The 19,550-nt window shown below is 38.9% G+C and overlaps 1 protein-coding gene across 2 annotated transcripts in view; it reads right to left on the minus strand.

Annotated features, from left to right (window-relative positions):
• The window catches only part of Sugct (succinyl-CoA:glutarate-CoA transferase), a 604,197-nt gene that overhangs the window by 80,567 nt on the left and 504,080 nt on the right, over positions 1-19,550 (minus strand). For both annotated transcript variants that reach the window (XM_042695071.1, XM_042695070.1), the window contains one exon: positions 5,108-5,171. In XM_042695071.1, coding sequence (XP_042551005.1) covers positions 5,108-5,171 — 64 coding nt within the window. The remainder of the gene's footprint in view (positions 1-5,107; positions 5,172-19,550) is intronic.

Genomic DNA, 19,550 nt, shown 5'->3' on the forward strand with positions numbered 1-19,550 from the left:
AATCTAAGGGACAATTCCTAGGCACTGAGTTTAAGCCCCTAACACTGACGTCTCTCTCTGTCTCTGTCTCTGTCTGTCTGTCTGTCTCTCTCTCTCTCTCATATACACACACACAGTTTTTGTATAGTTTGTGGAAATAACCAGCAGATACAGAGTTTCTAACAACACTTCGAAAATATACAGGGCTCTGAGGAGTACGACTGATGGACTGCCCGGTGTGAAATCCACACAGCCCTCTGTGACTTACATCAGGCCTAGACAAAGGGAGCAGAGGAAGCATCTGGGGGCTCCTGCAGGCCTCCCCAGCTATGTAGTGTCTTAATAGTACTCAAAGGATGAAGCTAGAAACTCATGGTGTGTAATTCCATAGCTAGATAAAAAAAAATGATGACAGCACACAGGACTTCATTATGATTTGTCCAGAATGAATGCACAGGAGGCAACATAGCCCAAGCTGAGCAGACAAACCCCACTCAAGCCTTCCTTGGCTTGTATTGAGTTATTTAGGGAAGAGCTTACATTTTTGCCTAGGACCTACCTTAGAACACAATCCAGCCTATAGCCCCCTGCATAGCTGGAATCTCTGGCGTGTGCTACCAATCTAGCTTATTGGTGACATGGAGTTTCACTAACTTTTTACACAGGCTATCCTAAAACCATGGAAGTCCTGACCTAGGATTAGTGGCGTGAGCCACCATATCCCATCTCCAATTGTCGTCTCTTCATGCAATGCAGTTCCTTCTTTTTAACACGGGAAGAAAATACTTCCTTCAGTGAGGATTAAAAATGGCTTGCTCACCCGACCCTAAATAAACTCAAGCATGAAGTCAAGCCACTCCCCTCTGGCCAAAGCCACTTGGACAAAAAGATGACATAACTTCTTTATTATCCAACTGAACTCCTTAAGATGAAAGTCCAGAGTGGGATATAATATTTAAGACTTTTGTATTTAACAATTACATGATGTCTGTTTTGACTCCTGAAATTAGTTTACATGTCTAATTACATTTAATTACTTTATTCCCAGAAATTCAGTGCATAACTCTGAGGAAGGAAAAAAAAATAATAGTAAGATTTCTCTGGGTAACCAGTGAAAAATGGCTGCCGTTTACATAACAAGGATTTAAACACAAACCCCAGGAAATTCCCTCTCCACCTATCCAGATAACGAAAACAAACAAAAAAGAAATATTTTGCTATCACAGAGGCATCCACTTTTCCTGGTTCTTTTTATTTGCTTTTGTTTTGATTTGTATATGTGGTTTGGCATTCAATGATCCAGTTAGATTACTTCAAACTGCTTGCAAACCTGCTCAGGGCTCAGTCCTTACACTGATAGGTGAAAATACTGTGAACTCCTCTAGTTCAAGGTTTATCCAGGACAACTGGGTAGTATATGCATCAATTGTTCTCACTGGACACTTAGTCCACACCCCAGGAATCCGGTCGATAACTCAGGGCTGGTCCGCATGAAGGTACCTTGTCTGTTAGACAAATTCACTAATGATCAGGAACCCATTAAGATCTGCTGGGTGACACGTTGCAGAGGAACATCTGACATCTTGGCAGCTTTCCTGGCCCCAACTAACAGCACATGAATTCCCTGAGCGTGAAAGCCCAGGTCTCACAAAATATTCCCTTCCTCAAGCCCCAGATAAGCACAGCTGAGGGAAATCCCTAAGCCAAGACAGTGACAGTAACTTGGCTGCACTGGTGTGGACGGAAGATATTCCCAGAGGCGGAACGCACACCGCTCTGTGTGGCAGTGCAAGTCTTCCCCCACTGAATGGGAACAGTGGTGGAAGGGTCCTGGACCGGCCAGGGAAGGCTACAGCCCTTACTGTCCATCACCAGAGATCGCACGTGCCGATTCCTTTCACATTCATTGCTTATCTTGCTATTGCTTAGGGTTCATCCTGGTAAAAATTAATTAATTAATGAACAATAATCATGATGATGAAAGATTCAGGAAAGCACCCCAACTAGTGTGTTTGAAAGTTCACCTCCCTGCCAGCATCTCTCACTCTGTTGACAGACTCCGGTCCCTTCCTTTCATCTCCTTCTTCTTTTCCGCAGCTTTAACTGATCCCAGCAGGGCTATGCTCTTTCTAGAAGATCGATGGCGTCGCACCCACAACGTGAAAACTTTACACGCTTTTCCTGTTGCCCTCTGTAAGGTCTTTCTCGAAGGCAGAAATCACTTCCTTCACCTTTTAGTTTCCAGTTGGTTTTACTTCGCATTCTAGCAAACTTGAACTTTCAGATCCCAGCTGAAACTTTGGTCATTCTAAATTTTTCTTCCCTCCTTCCCCCAGTGAGATCTGTGACAGCTTTCTCCATGGCTGCTGTCCATTATAGAAATTTAACTGTACTTGGAGAGTATGTGATTTCAGAAACATCTAATTTCTCTAACTCAAGGGAAGAAAAAAAAAAAGGAACAGGGCAAGTTAAAAAAGTATGAAGATTTGTCATGATGCCAGAAACCAGGTGCCAACCCCCAGCCCCCACACCATTTCTTGTATAGGCTTAAACTGTAAACAAAGGAAACAAGTAAAATAAATCATTTTCTGGTAATTTCCATGGATCTGTTCATAAAAGTGGATACATTGTCACAAACCACTGAATTCAGGGCCTAGGAATTGTTTGGCCACAGGGCCACTTCTGGCTTTTTCTGCTTATGTGATGGTGAGGAATTGAACCCAGGACCTCATGTATGCAAGGCGAGCGCCCTACCACTTGAGCATAGCGCCACTTCCAATTTTCTAGTATTTTATTGGAGATAAGAGTCTCACAGACTTTCCTGCCCGGGCTGGCTTTGAACCGTGATCCTCAGATCTCAGCCTCCTGAGTAGCTAGGATTACAGGCGTGAGCCACTGGCGCCTGGCTTCTCATACTTTTTTATATTAGTCATCATCTTAAGTCGGCTCAGAAGGTGCTGGTATTACTTGATCACACTTTTGTCCTTTAGAAGTTTAGGAATGTCCTTTAACTATCCTTTATTGAGTTTAGCTGAAACTCAGGAGTTTTTGTGCCAGCCCCAGCAGGAAAGTCCATCAGACTCTTATCTCCTATTAACACCCAGGAAATTGAAAGTAGAGCTGTGGCTCAAAGTGGTAGAGTGCTCCGCTTGAGTGAAAAAGCTCAAGGCCAGCACCCAGGCCCTGAGCTCAAGCCCCACAATCAACAACAACAACAAAAAAAAAGAGTCTCAAAAGCTTTCTTACCTAGGATGGCTTTGAACAGTGATCCTCAGATCCCAGCCTCCTGAGTAAGCTAGGATTACATACGTAAGCTACCAGCATCTAACCACTGATTTTTTTTCTTACTTGGTTTTTGGCTCAATTTCAGATTGTGTCCATCTGGCCTGTCCTCCAGTGTTACTGTGGTCCCATCCCTCCTACTTTCTCCATTCCAGTGTTTCCAGAGCATTCTGTCATAGCCCATGGTAGCCCATGGTTCTCTATGAAAACAGGTGCGTGCGCACACACACACACACACACACACACACACACACACACACACACACACACACACACACACACGCCTTTCATGGGTCCCGTTTATCTGTGCTGCAAAGCTGTGGAGGACTGAGCTCATCCATCCTTATGTAGTATACAGATTATTGGCTGGTTGGTTTAGTTGAGGGTAGAAGGTAAATATATGAGGTTTAAACATTCAACCCAATTGTATTAGTTAATTATGAGCAATTATTACATTATGCCACCAGAGGTAGATGAACGTAACACTAAACTAACAGTGAGCTCTTCCCTCACTAGGGTCTCTACTAAAAACATCAGAATCCCTAGCTTTGCATAGAGGTACCACATGGGTTCTCATTTACATTCCCATTGATACCTGCAACTGCCTGGTAGCTGTGGAAGCTTGAATTAAAGAGTAGTTTGATGAACAATATACGAGCTTAAGAAGAATATTTGCGTTAACTGTTAACTCATGTTTAGAGATAACTGGTGACTCTTCACCAGATTGTGTACTTTATCTATGTATGGCATCTACAGACCCACAAATGACACTTTAAAAAATCCTTTATGGATAAAGGAGGCAGGAAGTGACAAGAAAGGGGAGTTGTCTATCATAAGTAATACAAAAGGTCATTTAGATCATACTGCTGTCTGTATTTTAATATTGATGATGGTCAGAAATAGTCACATCATGGGGTAAGTCGTTAAAATAATTATTTGAGTGGCCAAAGGATTTTGGAAAGGCAAATCATTTTCCAGCCTCTTCAAGCTACCTTAATCAGGAAGGTGTTAATAAGTAACTCTGATACAGGAGTTTTGATCTGAAGGAATGCTCTGTGGATTTAAACATTTCTAAAGGGTGCGCTCTACACAAGGCCTAAGAATTTCCGCTGCTCTGCAAAGCTCCCATGCCTGCAATAGGAGTTACTTGGGAAGCGGCGAGAAGGAGGATTGCAATTTGAGGCCAGCCGAGGCAATGAATAAGTAAATAAATAAAGTTAGCAAGACTGAATCTCTCAACAAAAAACTTGGGCGTGGTGGTAAATTCCTGTCACTCCAGCTATGAGAGAATCTTAAGTAGAGGGGTTTGGTTCAGGCTCTGCTGGGGATAAAGTGAGACCATATCTCAAAAAGAAAAAAATGACTAGAGCTCAAAGGACTGGAGTCATAGCTCAAAGGATAGAGAACCTGTCTAGCATTAAATGCAGTGAAGACCACAAACGTTATTGTCACTGAGGTAATGAAACATTCTTTAGAAGTAAGACATATCCTGCAGTCCCAGCATGCATTCTTTATAGCTAATGGTGGGTTCTCTACCACTTGAGCCACACCTCCAGTCTGGCTTTTTTGCTGATTAATTGGAGATGGACTCTCTCTGACTTTTATTCTCAGGATGGCTTTGAACTGCAATCCTCAGATATCAGTCTCCTGAGTAGCCAGGATTACAGGTATGAGCCACTGGCACTGGCCTTTGGTATACATTCATGAGGATTCCCCTTTTAGCCAAAATTATATTTGGGTAATGTGTTAATGAGTTATCCAGGGACTCATCAGCTATTTATAGTAGACAACACATGGGACAATTAATGATAGAAAGTGTCAATGAAAATAAAAATGATTTTCAAACCTGGGACTGAAATCTTCCCCACAGTTGGATGCTCCATTTCCATAATGAGGCCGTTGTGTAACACCTTAAAATAGAAAAAAAAAAAAAAAGAGAGAGAGAAAGAGCTTACAGAATAAAACTGTCTTCAATCTCAAGGTATGGGTGGCCAACACTGATGAAAATATTACATAACACAGAGACCTTGAAAATATTCACTTCCAAATAACTATTTGAAGTAATATATGTTTTCTCCTGAAAAGATTAAAAGACTCAAAGATTAGAAAAAAATACATTTGAATAAAATGTTCCCACCCTTTTTTTTTGTTGTTGTTTCTTTTGTTGGTTGTGGGGTTAGAACTCAGGGCCTGGGCACTGTCCCTGAGCATTTTTGCTCTACCACTTTGAGCCACAGCTCCACTTCTGGTTTTTGAGTTGTGAATTAGAGATAAGAGTCTAATAGGGACTTCTGTCCAGGTTGGCTTTGAAACATGAAACATGATCCTCATATTTCAGCCTCCTGCGTAGCTAGGATTGTAAGTGTGAGCCACCAGGACATGGCCACGTTAACTGTAGCAGATCAGAGCAGAGGGAACGAAGACCTAGACCAGCAGCTTCTGGGCGTGAGGCCCATGCCCTTGTGGTATTCTGTTCCAGAGAGGTAGGGAAGGGGGTGTGTGGCTCTCTCTGTCCAGTGGGAGGGCACTGGAACACTGTGGCAGTATCTGAACAGAATCAGTTGGTTGAAAGCCCAGAGGAGGCTCCAGGTCAGAGGCTGAGCAAGGAGGTTACACATGGGATGTTTTCCTTTAATCATGACACTGGATTCCAGAAATACGCCTCTCCTAACCTGGAATGGGGCCTCAAAAATAACTAAGAAATTTCGTTTATCAACATAGCATCTTGTACATCTCATTGTTGCAATGGGCAAGATGAACTTTACAATTTAGGTGGGTGGGGGGAGTGTAGTTGTGGAGATGGGAGGGAAGGGATAGTAGGGGGAAAACAAAGGAGGAGGCAACAATGCCTGATAAGCTATATATGTACTCATTACCTTGCTCATGTAATTGTAACCCCTCTGTACAGTATTTTCACAATAAAAAAGTATTAAAAAAACTAAGAAAAAGCCAAAGGAGGAGGCTGCAATGCTTGGTAAGAAATGTACGCATTATCCTGCCCATGTAATTGTAACCCCTCTGTACAGTATGTTCACAAATAAAATTAAATTAAATTAAAAAAAAATAAGAAAAAGCGAGAGCCCCCATCCTAGAAGAAACCCCATCTTAGAGTAAGTACTAGGTTCCCCTGTGGTATGACCATAGACAATGCATATTCTTCTGGTCCTGTTTCCACACATGAGGGAAATATGCAAAATTTGACCTTTTCAGATTGTCTTATCTCTCGCAACATGATGGATCTCCAGTTCCATTCTTTTTAAAAAAAATAAATAAATGACATGATTTCAGTTTTCTTTATGGTTACATAGTATTCCATGACAGAACACATTAGATGAGAAATCATTTTTATTAGCTTTTCTATTTCACATCCTTGCTCATAAAAGGATTATGTTAAGAGTATGAGCTGGTGAATCTTACTATTATCTGAAGATCAAATGCCCAGAGAACTGTCACAGCATCACTATTTGGGATGTGGGCATGAACTTGTAGTCTATTATCTGCCTCTGTTACAGATAGGATAGAAAGGGAGATGCTCTTGACTTGATTGATAGTAGGGATGAAGCACAACTTACATATCAGTGCCCACATAAGTCTTGCTAGGGCTCAAGGACAATAGATGTTAGAATTTATTGTATTGTATTGTATTGAAGATGTTGTACAGAGGGGCTAGAGTTACATGAGTAAGGCAATGAGCACATTACTTGTCAATCAATGTTACCCCTTCCCTTGTTGATGTCCTACTAACCCTTCCCTCCTCCACCCCCCCCACTCCTCCTCCCCTACCCCCCCCCTCCCACCCGAAGTTGTACAGTTCATTTCCGATTTTCTGTGCTGTGAGTATCCTTGTTGCAATAGGTCATCCTGTGTCAGCGTTTCAGCATTTTGTCATTCCCCTTCCCCTCCCAGATTAGACAAATATATATACAAGATGCAGGGAACCAAAATCAAGTACAGTGACAACAGGGGATATGCCATAGGGGGAAAATATACAAAGGAAACAACAAAAAAATAGAATAAAATCACATGGTACATTTAAAACAATAACAATAAAAAAAACAGACCTCTTGTGTCCATATCTCGGGATTCATTTCATTTAGCATCATCTTATAGGGTCATATGTACATGGCTTTTGAGTTTTTCAGCTCACCTGATAAGATTATCCTATATGTATACTAATTATTGTAAATAAGGAAAACCATGGGACCCAAATTTGGGGGGACTGGATTATTATATTAATGTGATTTTTTCCGAGTCTTTCCATTTCCTAACAAATGTCGTTCTTTCTGATGGAAGCATAGAATTCCATTATATAGATAGAGATAGAGATAGAGATATATACCTCACATTTTCTTGACCCTCTTATCTACTGAGGGGCATCTATGTTGGTTCCATATCTTAGCTATGGTGAATAATGCTGTGATAAACATAGTTGTGCTGATACCTTTAATATGGCCTTGTTTGTGATCATTTGGGTAAATACCCAGAAGTGGGATTTCTAGGTCATAGGGGAGCTCTATGTGGAGTCTTTTGAGAAACCTCCATACTGCTTTTCAGTGTGGTTGAACAAGTTTGCACTCCCACCAACAATGCAGTAGGGTTCCCTTTTGGCCACATCCCATCCAGCTTCTGTCATTATTAGATTTTTTTGATAATAGCCATTCTAACTGAGGTGAAGTAGAATCTCAATGTTGTTTTGATTTGCGTTTCTTTTATGGCCAGAGAAGTTGAGCATTTCTTTATGTGTCTACTGGCCATTCTTATTTCCTATTCAGAGAAGTCTCACTTAAATTTTTTAGCCCACTTATTGATGGGGCAGTTATTTCTTTGAGGATTTGTTTTAGGATGATTTAATTATTTGAGTTGGAAGTATATTTTAGATATGAGGCCTTTGTTGTCTATCTAGTGAAGATCTTCTCCCAGTCTGTGAGCTTTCTATTGATCTTACTAGCTCTATCCTTTGACATGCAAAAGCTCTGCAGTTTCATGAAATCCCATTTGTCCAACCTTTCTTTGATTTGTTGTGTTTCTGGATCTTTAAGAAAATTAGGGCCTGTGCCAAGGAGCCCTAGAGTTTTTCCTATTCCTTCCTGTAATGTTTCCAGAGTATCTACTTTTACTTTGAGGTCTTTGATCCACTTGAAGTTGATTCTGGTGCAGGGTGATATATGAGGATCTAACTTTAGTTTTCTCCAAGTGTTTAACCAATTTTTCCAGCATCATTTACTGAAGAGACTGTCTTTCTTCCATTCTTTTTTTTTTTTGGGGGGGGGGTCCGGTCGTGGGGCCTGAACTCTGAGCCTGGGTGCTGTCCCTCAGCTCTTCAGCTAAAGGCTAGTGCTCTACCACTTGAGCCACAGCACCACTTCTGGCTTTTTTCTTTTTGCTTATGTGGTGCTGAGGAATCGAACCCAGGGCCTCATGCATGCAAGGCAAGCGCTCTACCACTGAGCCACCTTCCCAGCCCCCCCCCATTCTGGGTCTTTTATTGTTCCATATGAATTTTTAGATTGCTTCTTCTATTTCGTTGAAGAATGAGGTTGGGATATTGATGGGTATTGCATTGAATTTGTAGATAGCCTTTGGCAGTATTGCCATTTTCATGATGTTAATCCTCTCTATCCAGGAGCATGGGAAGTTTTTCTACTTCCTTAGTTCTGCTTTAATTTCCTTTTTCAGGTTTTTAAAGTTTTCATCATAGAGGTCCTTCACTTCTTTTTTTTGAGGCAGTATGCCCCAAGTGTTCCCCAAGTATGTCAATACAACAACTCACTGTAGCATTGTCATTTGCTGATCACATAACACTTCCTTCCAGCAACTCATTCAATCTTTGCATTCCAGAGTCAGTCCCGCATCTTCATCTCAATCTCTGCCAATATCTGGAGCCCGTTTTTCTCTAATTCCCTGTCTTCTGCTTGGAAAAGAATCCCAAACTCCATTTCCCAGTGTCAGTGGTCAGTCAGGTGACTCTGAAGCCACTCCTATTTCTCTAGTCTGGGCCTGGGTAGAGTCCCCTAAATTAGTAAGTGGCATCAAACCTTCACTCTGAGCCACATCTGCTTTTTTATTTGATGACTTTTTCAGATCAGCTGACATGAGGGAAGGAAGACATGAGGGAAGCCATGGAGACTATGTAGGCATATATACATATATATGTCTATATGTATGTATATATACATATATTGCTGTAGATATATACCTAATAGATAGATAGTAGATATTGCTGTGGATATATATATATATATATATATATATATAAACAGATAAGATAGTAGATGGATAGATAGATAAATGAATAAATACAACATGATTTAAGTATAAGATTATTTAGGAGTTGAGAAAGAAGGGGAAGAAGAAAAAAATGAAGGATGCATAATTTTCAAATACATTATGATTGTGTGTAAAGATGACATAAGGAATCTTAATGAAAACTGTTGATCAACAGGTTGATAGTGAGGATGGTAAAGAGAAAACTATATAGAGTTATGCTGATTAAAATATAATACATACACATCTGAAATATTGTGGTGAAACTCCTTGGTACAATTAATGCGCACTAAAAATGGCAAAACTTCTTGGTATAATTAATGCACACTAAGCAAAATTAATGTCAGGAAAATCAAACAGGCTCTGTTGGGCACACGTACTATCACGAGTGGAGAGGTGAAAGAAGAGGTTGAATAAGGGCAAATAGGGTGCAAGTAGCATATTTGCATATATGCAAATAGAACAATAAAATCTGTTGAGATTGTTTTAGCAGGATCTGGCAGGAAGCAGAGGATGATCTTGGGGTGAGACTGATCGGTGTATATTGCACACATATATGGAAATGTCACAATGAGCCCTCTTTAGCCCACTCTACATACTAACGTATGCTAATAAAAAAATCTTTAAAAAATGTCTTCTCACTTGCAAAGCTCAAGGTAAGAGGTCCAATTTCTGGAGGGTCACCCATTTTCATGAGCTTTTTGTTCACTCTATGGCACAAGTCATCAAGAAGGCAACTTCTTGGTGGCTTTGCCAGCTGGGGACTGCAGCTCGCATCTGGCTAAGCCTTCTGGCATCCAACGCTTTCTGGGGGAATGGTCGCCCCTTTGGAATCACCTTCTTTAAATAGTCATGGCAACATCCCTCATCGGAGGTACCCCACACCCACGGGGGCCCTTGCCAGCACTGTTTTTGCTTCTCTTTTCGGATCATCAGCTTTGTAACCAGGAGCTGGCCAGGGACAATTCTTGCCGGTGTTAGAACTGAGCTATAATTTCATTCTGGTGTGGCTCGTTCTCAGCATCCACCCAGCACAGCCTCCTTCTGCGTGTCGGTGGGGGTAAATGCCAGCGGGAGGTGCTAAATCTCAGTTCTCCTGAGCACAGGAACAAAAATACCAGGCTAAAATTTCACTTGAAACAATTATCTGCACACTGAATCAGTCTTCTCTTCTATCTCTGTTGCCCTTCTGACTACCTTTTCCTAATAACACTACAGTCAGTACGACTCACAAAAGACAAAAGTGAGCGTTCTTAGCTAAATATAACTGAACTGATAGTGTGGAAATTAATTAACGCTGAATTTTAATCGGGAAGCAAATGTGAAGTGTCAAGCATGGAAGGGTAGTTGGTAAAGGTCAAGGGACCTATGTCAGAAATTGTGTGAAGCAAATGCTAGCAGCAGTTGATTGAATAGCTTCACAGAGGCAGGTCTCGGAAGGGACCGCTTTCACCACTAGCCCGTATATACTAGGCAGTATTTCCAGTGGGATACCTCAACCCGAGCAAAGCCTTTGCATGGAAAACCACTCCGTTTTGAGACAAAGTCTAAATCTGTCTTATGTTTGGTAAAAAGACTTAACTGCCGTTTCTTATTTGGGGTGCCCTTTGTACATTCATGAAGCCAAAAGCAGGTCTCCGTTCCCATGCACAGAAAGAACTGACCTATCCCCCAGGCTTGGTCACCATCCACCTTGTTACTATAAAGTCTGAAGTCCCTAAGACTTCGTAGTTTGCCCTGATGAATCGGCTTGGAGCATCTTGAGGATAACTGGGGCTGGGCAAAGCCGTCCCTGGAGACAGCGCCTGATGGACTGCAGTCTTGGGAAACCCTCCAGCCTTGTTTGTGAGGCAGATCCTACTTTGCGTAATAATATTTTAGAGCATCTTAGAATCCAAGGAGTCTGTCTAAATTTTAACATAAATCTCTCCAGCTTTGCTTTGTATAGACTGTTTCATCCAAACTTCCCTGTAAATGAAGGGACTGTCTGCTACTAAAATCCTTCAAAGCAATTCTTTGGAAAATGTTCCTACATGGGTCCTTATCTTTTTGTTGTTGGTGATTGTGGGGCTTGAGCTCAGAGCCTGGGTTCTGTCCCTGAGTATCTCTGTGCTCAAGGCTGGCACTCTACCACTTGATCCACAGTACCACTTCCAGCTTTTGAGTGGTTAACTGGAGCTAAGAGTTTCACAGGGACTTTTCTGCCCAGGCTGGCTTTGAACTGCAATCCTCAGATCCTCCTGAGTAGCTAGGATTACAGGCATGAGCTACAGGCACCTGGCTGTGTCCCTATCCTTTTCTCAATGTAGTTAACACTCCAATCTCTATCACCCTTTCCTGAAAATTCAAATTTAAAATGTTCCATTTCTAACCACTAACAAGGGTCTGGAATCTGATCTTCAAGAACCTCCAATGACTATCTTTTCTTCCGGTGAACTTCATGTTTTACCCTTAGTCTGACCACACAGGACATTCCTAATTGCATATGGAGTTATTAACATAAAAAGGCTCAAAACCTTCTGTTGAACTCGAATTTTCATCCATTTGGAATCTACTGAGTTTTTCTTCTCCTTTTGTTTCACTTATGCTATTCTTCCTAGAGTTTTCATGGTGTGGAAGCTCTTCTAAATTCCATTTCTTTTCCTTCTTCTTTCAAAAGCCTATTCTTGACAAGAATAGAACTGTAGCTAGTGCACTAACCTCTTTAGCAAAGTATCAGACCTATTTAAATACAAGGACTCTCTCTCTATCCCAGGGGTTTTACAGATTGACAGCCTAATGACAGAGTCAAATGGTAATGTATTCATCATGGAAGGAAGAGTAAAATGTATACCGTAGAGTGATGTGGGAAATAAAAGCTTAAATGGAAGTAAAGAAATCTTTTTTTTAATAAAGCAGAAAAAATGTTTGTAATATAACACCAGCAAGACCAGAAATAAAATGCAAAAAAAAGACTTTTTAAGTCATACTCTCTCTAGAGATCATGAAATATCTCTATAGAAAACAAGAGGTCTAAGTCAAGACTGTATTTTCTTTCCTCACACCAAAACCAAGGTAATCAATGGAGGACATTTGTGAGGATGTATGAAAGAGAATAGACCAGTCCTGTCTGTTCACTGTGAACCATAATTGCATCTATTCATTCAGTTCAGAAAAATCCATAGAACACTCGTATATGGGGCACAAGGAATAAGAAGTAGTAAAAAGATGAATGAACTCACATTAAAAATGCCTGAATTTAACTGTTCAAAAAGAAATGTACTCATTAACTGACCTATGTAACTGTAACCCCTCTGTACATCATCTTTACAATTTTTTTAAAAAGCTTTTATTTAGAAGAGAGGGCATGTATATGATTATTTGGGTAAATGTCCAAAAACATTATTTACCATAGCTAAAATATGGAGCCAACCCAGATGCCCCTCAGTAGATGAATGAATCAAGAAAATGTGATATATATATATTATACACACACACACACACACACACACACACACACACACACACGGAATTCTATTCCTCCATCAGAAAGAATGACACCTCCTCATTTATTAGGAAATAGAAAGACTTGGAAAAAATTATGTTAAGTGAAGTAAGCCAGGCCCAAAGAAACATAGGTCCTATGGTTTCCCTTAGTTACAATAACTAGTATATGGCTAGGACAAGCAGAAAAGATCAAAAGCTATATACATATGACCATATAAGATGATTCCAAGCAAAATGAACCCCAAGATAGGGACAGGGACACAATAGGTTTGATCTTTCTTGCTGTTGTTTCTAATGTACTTACAATGAACTATGTGATTTTTTTGTTTCTTTTGTATGTTCTTCCCCCATGGTACAACCTGTTTTCACTGCATTTGATTCTGGTGCCCGGCATCTTGTATATACATTTTTCTAATTTGGGGAGGGAAAGGGAAATAACAAAATGCTAAAATAAGGACACAGGTTGACCCATTGTAAATGAGATGGACAAGACACCGTGTTAAAAACGATCTTTACAACTTTGTGGGGGGTGATTGAGGAGGTGGGGAGGGAAGGGAGGAAGGGATGGTAGGGGAACAATAAAGGAGGAGGTAACAATGCTCAATAAAAAATGTTATTACCTTACTCATGTAACTGTAATCCCTCTGTATGGTATCTTTTTTTTTCTTTTTTTTTCTTTTTGTCAGTCATAGGGATTGAACTCTGGGCCTGGGCACTGTACCTCATCATTTCAGCTCAAGGCTAGCCCTCTACCACTTGAGTCACAGTGCCACTTCTGGCTTTTTCTGCTTATGTGGTAGTGAGGAATCAAACCCAGGGTTTCATGATGCCACGCAAGCACTCTACCACTGAACCACCTTCCGAGCCCCTGTACAATGTCTTTACAATAAAAAAAAATACTTAAAAACAAAAAGAAGAGAGGGCAGGAAATAAGAAACTTGAGCCGATTTTCATGATGTAATTTAAGCTCTGTAATGAAAGCAACTATTTAAATCTACCTATCAGGAGAGGAAGCAGAAGGACCTAAGTCAAGGCCATCAGTAATCTAGAACAAAGATAATACTGAAATGACTCATTAAGGTTAACAATAGAAATGACAAATGTAATAACAGCAAAACAGAACAAAACAGAGCATACCTCACCACTTTCATTTAACATATTAATAAATGTTTAGCCATTGCAGTAAGTAAAGTACTAGAAGCAGGTGCCAGTGGCTCACACTTGTAATCCTAGCTACTCAGTAGGATGAGATCTAAGGATTATGGTTCAAAGTCAGCCGGGGAAGGAAAGTCCATGAAACTCTTATCTCCAATAAAAGTCCAGAAAACCAGAAGTGGTGCTGTGGCTCAAGTGGTAGAGTGCTAGCCTTGAGCTGAAGAGCTGAGGGACAGTGCCCAGGTCCCAGAGTTCAAGCCCCACGACCAACCAAAAAAAAAAGAAAGAAAGAAAAGAAAAGAAAATTATTAGAAAACAGGAAAGACATTCAAACTGAAAAAGAAGAAATATAACCAAGATTAATAAAATACAGACAACATATATATTGGACATAGCAAAACTCACATTGAAAAAGAAGAAATCGTGCATGGCATGTGTTGATCACATAGAAAATCTCATGAAGTTTACAAAAATACTCTTAGAACTAACATAAATGAGTTCTACAAGGCAACAGGATGAAAAACCAACATAGTCAATCATATTTCTGTATGACAACAATAAACTTTTCAAAGCCAAAATTTAATGCAACACTGCTAATAGCTCTAAAAAAAGAGTAGAAGATTAGAGAGAAGCATGCACTGTCGGGCGCCAGTGGCTCACACCTGGAATCCTAGCTACTTAGGAGGCTCAGATCTGAGAACTGCGGTTCAAAGCCAACCCGGGCAAGAAAGTCCGTGAAACTCTTATCTTTAATAAACCACCAGAAAACCGGAAGTGGTGCTGTAGCTCAAGTGGTAGAGCACTCGCCTCGAGCTGAAGAGCTGAGGGACAGCGCTCAGGCCCAGAGTTCAAGCCCCACAACCAACATCAACAACAAAAAAAGAAGCATGCACTGGCTCTGTAGGCTGGAAATTATAAAATAACCAAAGGAGATAAGCCATTGGGGAAGAGACAAGGTTCACAGACTGAAACTCAACATACTAAAGATGCCAATTAACCCAAAATTTATAGTCTTAATGTATTTATCTTACCCAAACCTAGTAATTTGTTGTAGTCATACCAAAAAACAGGTTTCTTCTAAAATTCATATTGAATTTAGCTACTGTACTCACATAGCTCAAGGAGCTCAAACCATCTTAAGGATCACTCTACCAAATACTAAGGTATATTATCGTACAGGGAGCTGTTTTACATGAAGTAGCTACCAAGAGAATATGGTATTAGCAATGGAGCAAACACATAAATCAGTGGAACAGAATAGAAAACTCAAAAATAAATTCACACAACTATGCTCAAGTGATTTTTGGCAAAGAAACAAACATATTGAAGAGCATTTACCACAGTAGAACTGGAGCCATTGGAGTAAAAAGAACCACATGTCAACCAAAAAATAAATAAATAAACATCTCACACTTTATACAAAAATTAACTGAATTAATGCCAATGGAGTATGGACTTACACGTAAAAAATAAGAAAGTATAACATTTTAGTTAAAAAAATCTTTAAGATTATTTTGCAAAAATATGCAAATGAGCTGATGAACTGATTATGGCTCATGCCTACAATCTTAGTTTCTCAGGAGGCTGAGATCTAAGGATCATGGTACAAGATCAGTCCATGCAGGCAAGTCCATGGGATTCTTACCTCCAATTAAAGAGCAAAAAGTTAGAAGTAGAGGGGTGACTTGAATAGTAGAGCCAGCCTTAGAGAAAGCCAAGCAAGAACACAAGGTCCTGAGTTCAAACCCCAGAACACACACACACACACACACACACACACACACACACACACACACACAAGCATGCACACACCCATGCAAGTGTGGGGATGACAAAACCACAGACTGGAAACATATATAAAAACATATATAAATATATAAATAAAAAAACATATATATAAATTGTACCTTGCATGTATTCTGTTTCCATAGTTGATTTGAGTGATGAAATCCTAGGTATGAAATCAGAAGAAAGAGGTGGAGGGAGGAAATTTTTGGTGTCCATAAAGGGGAACGGGAAAACTTATTGTGCTGATGGGATGCCATTTCTCCTGACAGCATCAGTGAACATTGTGCCTGAGATATGATACTGCAGTTTACTGTACCATGGTTTTACCCAATGGAGAACTGGGTACAGAGTGGCTTGGCATTCCTTCTATCATTTCTTAATATCTGCCTATGGAGCTACATTTACCTGAAAATAAAAAGGGTTATTCAGATTTTTAGGAAGATTTTAGTCTTCCATGTTTACTTCCAGAAGCCTTGAATTAAATTTTGTGCATGATGTAGCAGGAGAGTTTATTTCCTTTCTTCAAGTAGAGTGATTTTTGAGCCGTACTTCTTCCTGAATCCACAGTACCTCCTCTGCCATACATCACTGTTATGCATGTTTGATGTGTCTCCTTGTTTTCTTCTATGGGTCTGTTTGTCTATCCTGTTGCCAAAGCCACACTGCCTATCATGGTAGATTTAAAGTAAGTATCAGTGTTTCATTTGGCAAGATCAGCCCTCGTTTTTGTCTTCAGAAATCCTTGGCCCTTAGCTCTGCTCCATAAATTTTACACTTAACCTGTCAAGTTTCAGCATAACTCTACTGGGCAAAAGTCATACACTTAACAATATTATCTTACTGCCTATTAAACATTTACATTAGTAATTTCTATTTGTTTAAGTCATTTTGAATATTTTTATAAGGGGCGAGCATTTTTCATATGTATTTTTCATCACATTTATCCCTAGCAAAGTACTGGATAGCTGCTTAGGTAAAATGAATCCTTTTATTTTTCCTTAAATAAAACTTTTTTTGCATTGCTAGCGTCTAGGGATAAAATTAACTTTTAAAATTTGATTTGATTTCTGGCAAACATTCTTACTAATAATGCATCTGCAGAGTCCATATTAAATTAATTGCACCATCATTAAAAAATTAAATTTTTGCTTTCTCTTCTAATCATTACAACTTTTCTCATCAATATACTGATGAATAGAGTACTGGTACAAAATATTTTATCTCCCTAATTTTAAAGAAAATGTATGTAGTGTTTCATCATTGCATATTTCAAGGGAAGGAATCCTTTTCTAATATTTTATCCATCTACTGAAAGTATCATACAATTTTTGCCATTAATCTGTTTCCCTAAGGAATTAATAAATTCTCTGTTTAGAGAATTTATTACATTTTAAGAGAATTACTACATTTTAAGAGTAAACTAATGTTGAGTTTGGTTTCCTAATGCTGTGTTGAAATTTTCCTGCATGTTTTTCTGAGTGACATTGGGTTATAATTTTCCCTTCTTACATTGTCCTGATTTTGTTTCCCTTACAGCAGGAATTTGTTTCATAAAGTAAGTTTGAGTAATCATTTTTTTCTATTTTCTGAAAGTCTTTTTGAAAAATTGGGATTTCAATAGAAAGTCATTTTATTTTATTGTATTGTAAAGGTAAGATACAGAGGGTTACAGTCACGTAGGTCAGGTAATGAGTACATCTCTTTTGCAGTGGTGTCACCTCTTCCCTCATTTTCTTCCAGTTTTTCTCTCCCAACTCCCCCCAAGTTGTATGGTTCATTTTTAACATAGTGTCAAGTGAGTATCACTGTCGTATTTGTTCGTCCTTTGTCCCTCCATTTCTGTGCTCCCTCTTGTCTTCCCCCAAAACAGATAAACATACATATAAGACAAAAATTAAAGAATTCAAGACAGTGACAAAGGAGGAACAAAAGATAATACAAAACCTCTTGTCAAAAAGCCTCTTGTTTCCATTTCTTTGAGTTCATTTCGATAAATATCATTTCATATGATCATATGTGTCTCACTGTGTGGATGTTTAGAATACTATTTAGTTTAGCATACCCAAGTGTAATTTTTTTGTTTTTTTACCATTCATTGTGTTTACTTGTAGACTTATAGACACATACATTGTAAGTACACAAATGAGTGAAACCATGCAACTTATGTTTCTTTGAGTCTACCTTACTTCACTTATTATATTTTTTCCAAGTCTTTCCATTTCCTTATGAATGGGACAATATCATTCTTTCTGATGGAAGCAAAGAATTCCATTGCACATATATATATATATAATATATACATATATATATTATATATATATCACATTTTCTTGATCTATTCATCCACTGAGGGGCATCTTGGTTGATTCCATATCTTGGCTATGGTAAAAAATGCTGGTAACAATGTTTACCATAGGTCATATGGTAAACAATGAACATGGTTGTGCTGGTAACTTTAGTGTGGTCTGGGTTGTGGTCAATTGGATAAATGCCCAGGAGTGGAATTGCTGAATTGTAGGGAAGAGAAGCTCTATATTTAGTCTTTTGAGGAACCTAAATACTGCTTTCCATAGTGGTTGAACAAGTTTACATTCTCACTAACAGTGTAGTAGTTGTAAAAATCATTTTGAAACTATCTAGAACCATTGCTTAATTAATGAAGAGATTTTTAGTTATTAATTATTCTTTTCATAGCTGGGACAATTCAAATTTTCCCTTTCATCTTGAGTAAGTTTCAGTAACCTAATTTTATAGGAACCTTATCATTCTACTAAATTGTCAAGCTTATTGACCTATTCATTATGTATTGACTTTAGGATAATGTTATTCTTTTGATCAATTAAAATTTTGCTTCATGTCAGGTACTTGTGGTTCATGTTTATAATCCTCAGGAGAATGAGATCTGGAAGATTATGGTTGGAAGCCAGCCTGAGGAAAAAAGTCCTAAACATTCCATCTTCAAAATAACTAGCAAAAAGCAGGCTGTAGGTATGACTCAAATGGTAAAGTACCAACCGAGCAAGCACAAAAGCTTTTAGTTTAAACTGTAATATTGGCAAAAATTATTTTGCTAGAAAGTTTATAAAGTAATAAATTTTGTATAGCAATAAAGTTTATATTGCAATAGTCTGTAGCATCTAACATTATTAAAGTGACACCAGCTCAATTTTGTTTTGCATTGTCTTTGAATATCCTTTTGTGCCTATACATACAACCTTTCTAAGTTTTAAGTTTTGGATATGTTTCTTGCAAATAAAAATTTATAATTTTAGGGATGCATCCTATTGTATATGTGTATTTGTCTCAAGAAGTTACTACATTTGTAAAAATTAAGACTGATATGTTTTAATTCATGTTAGTATCTGAGTGACTGGTTTTTTAAATCCCAATGGAAAAAAAATCCAGTCTTGTCTTATTTGAGATTGCCAGAGACCATTTTTCCACACTGACAAGTTTGGAAAACACAAATTGCTTCCTATTACTGTTCTTTTCCTCCAGAAATTTTAACTTGTATATTTATCAAAATGAAAAATTGGTTATGCTCATCCAGTTATCTGCTTACTAACTTATATGCCAGATATTTCCAAGATTTCTTG

This window comes from Dipodomys spectabilis, unplaced genomic scaffold, assembly GCF_019054845.1.
Source record: "Dipodomys spectabilis isolate Male_0828 unplaced genomic scaffold, ASM1905484v1 ptg000178l, whole genome shotgun sequence".
Taxonomy (NCBI): domain Eukaryota; kingdom Metazoa; phylum Chordata; class Mammalia; order Rodentia; family Heteromyidae; genus Dipodomys; species Dipodomys spectabilis.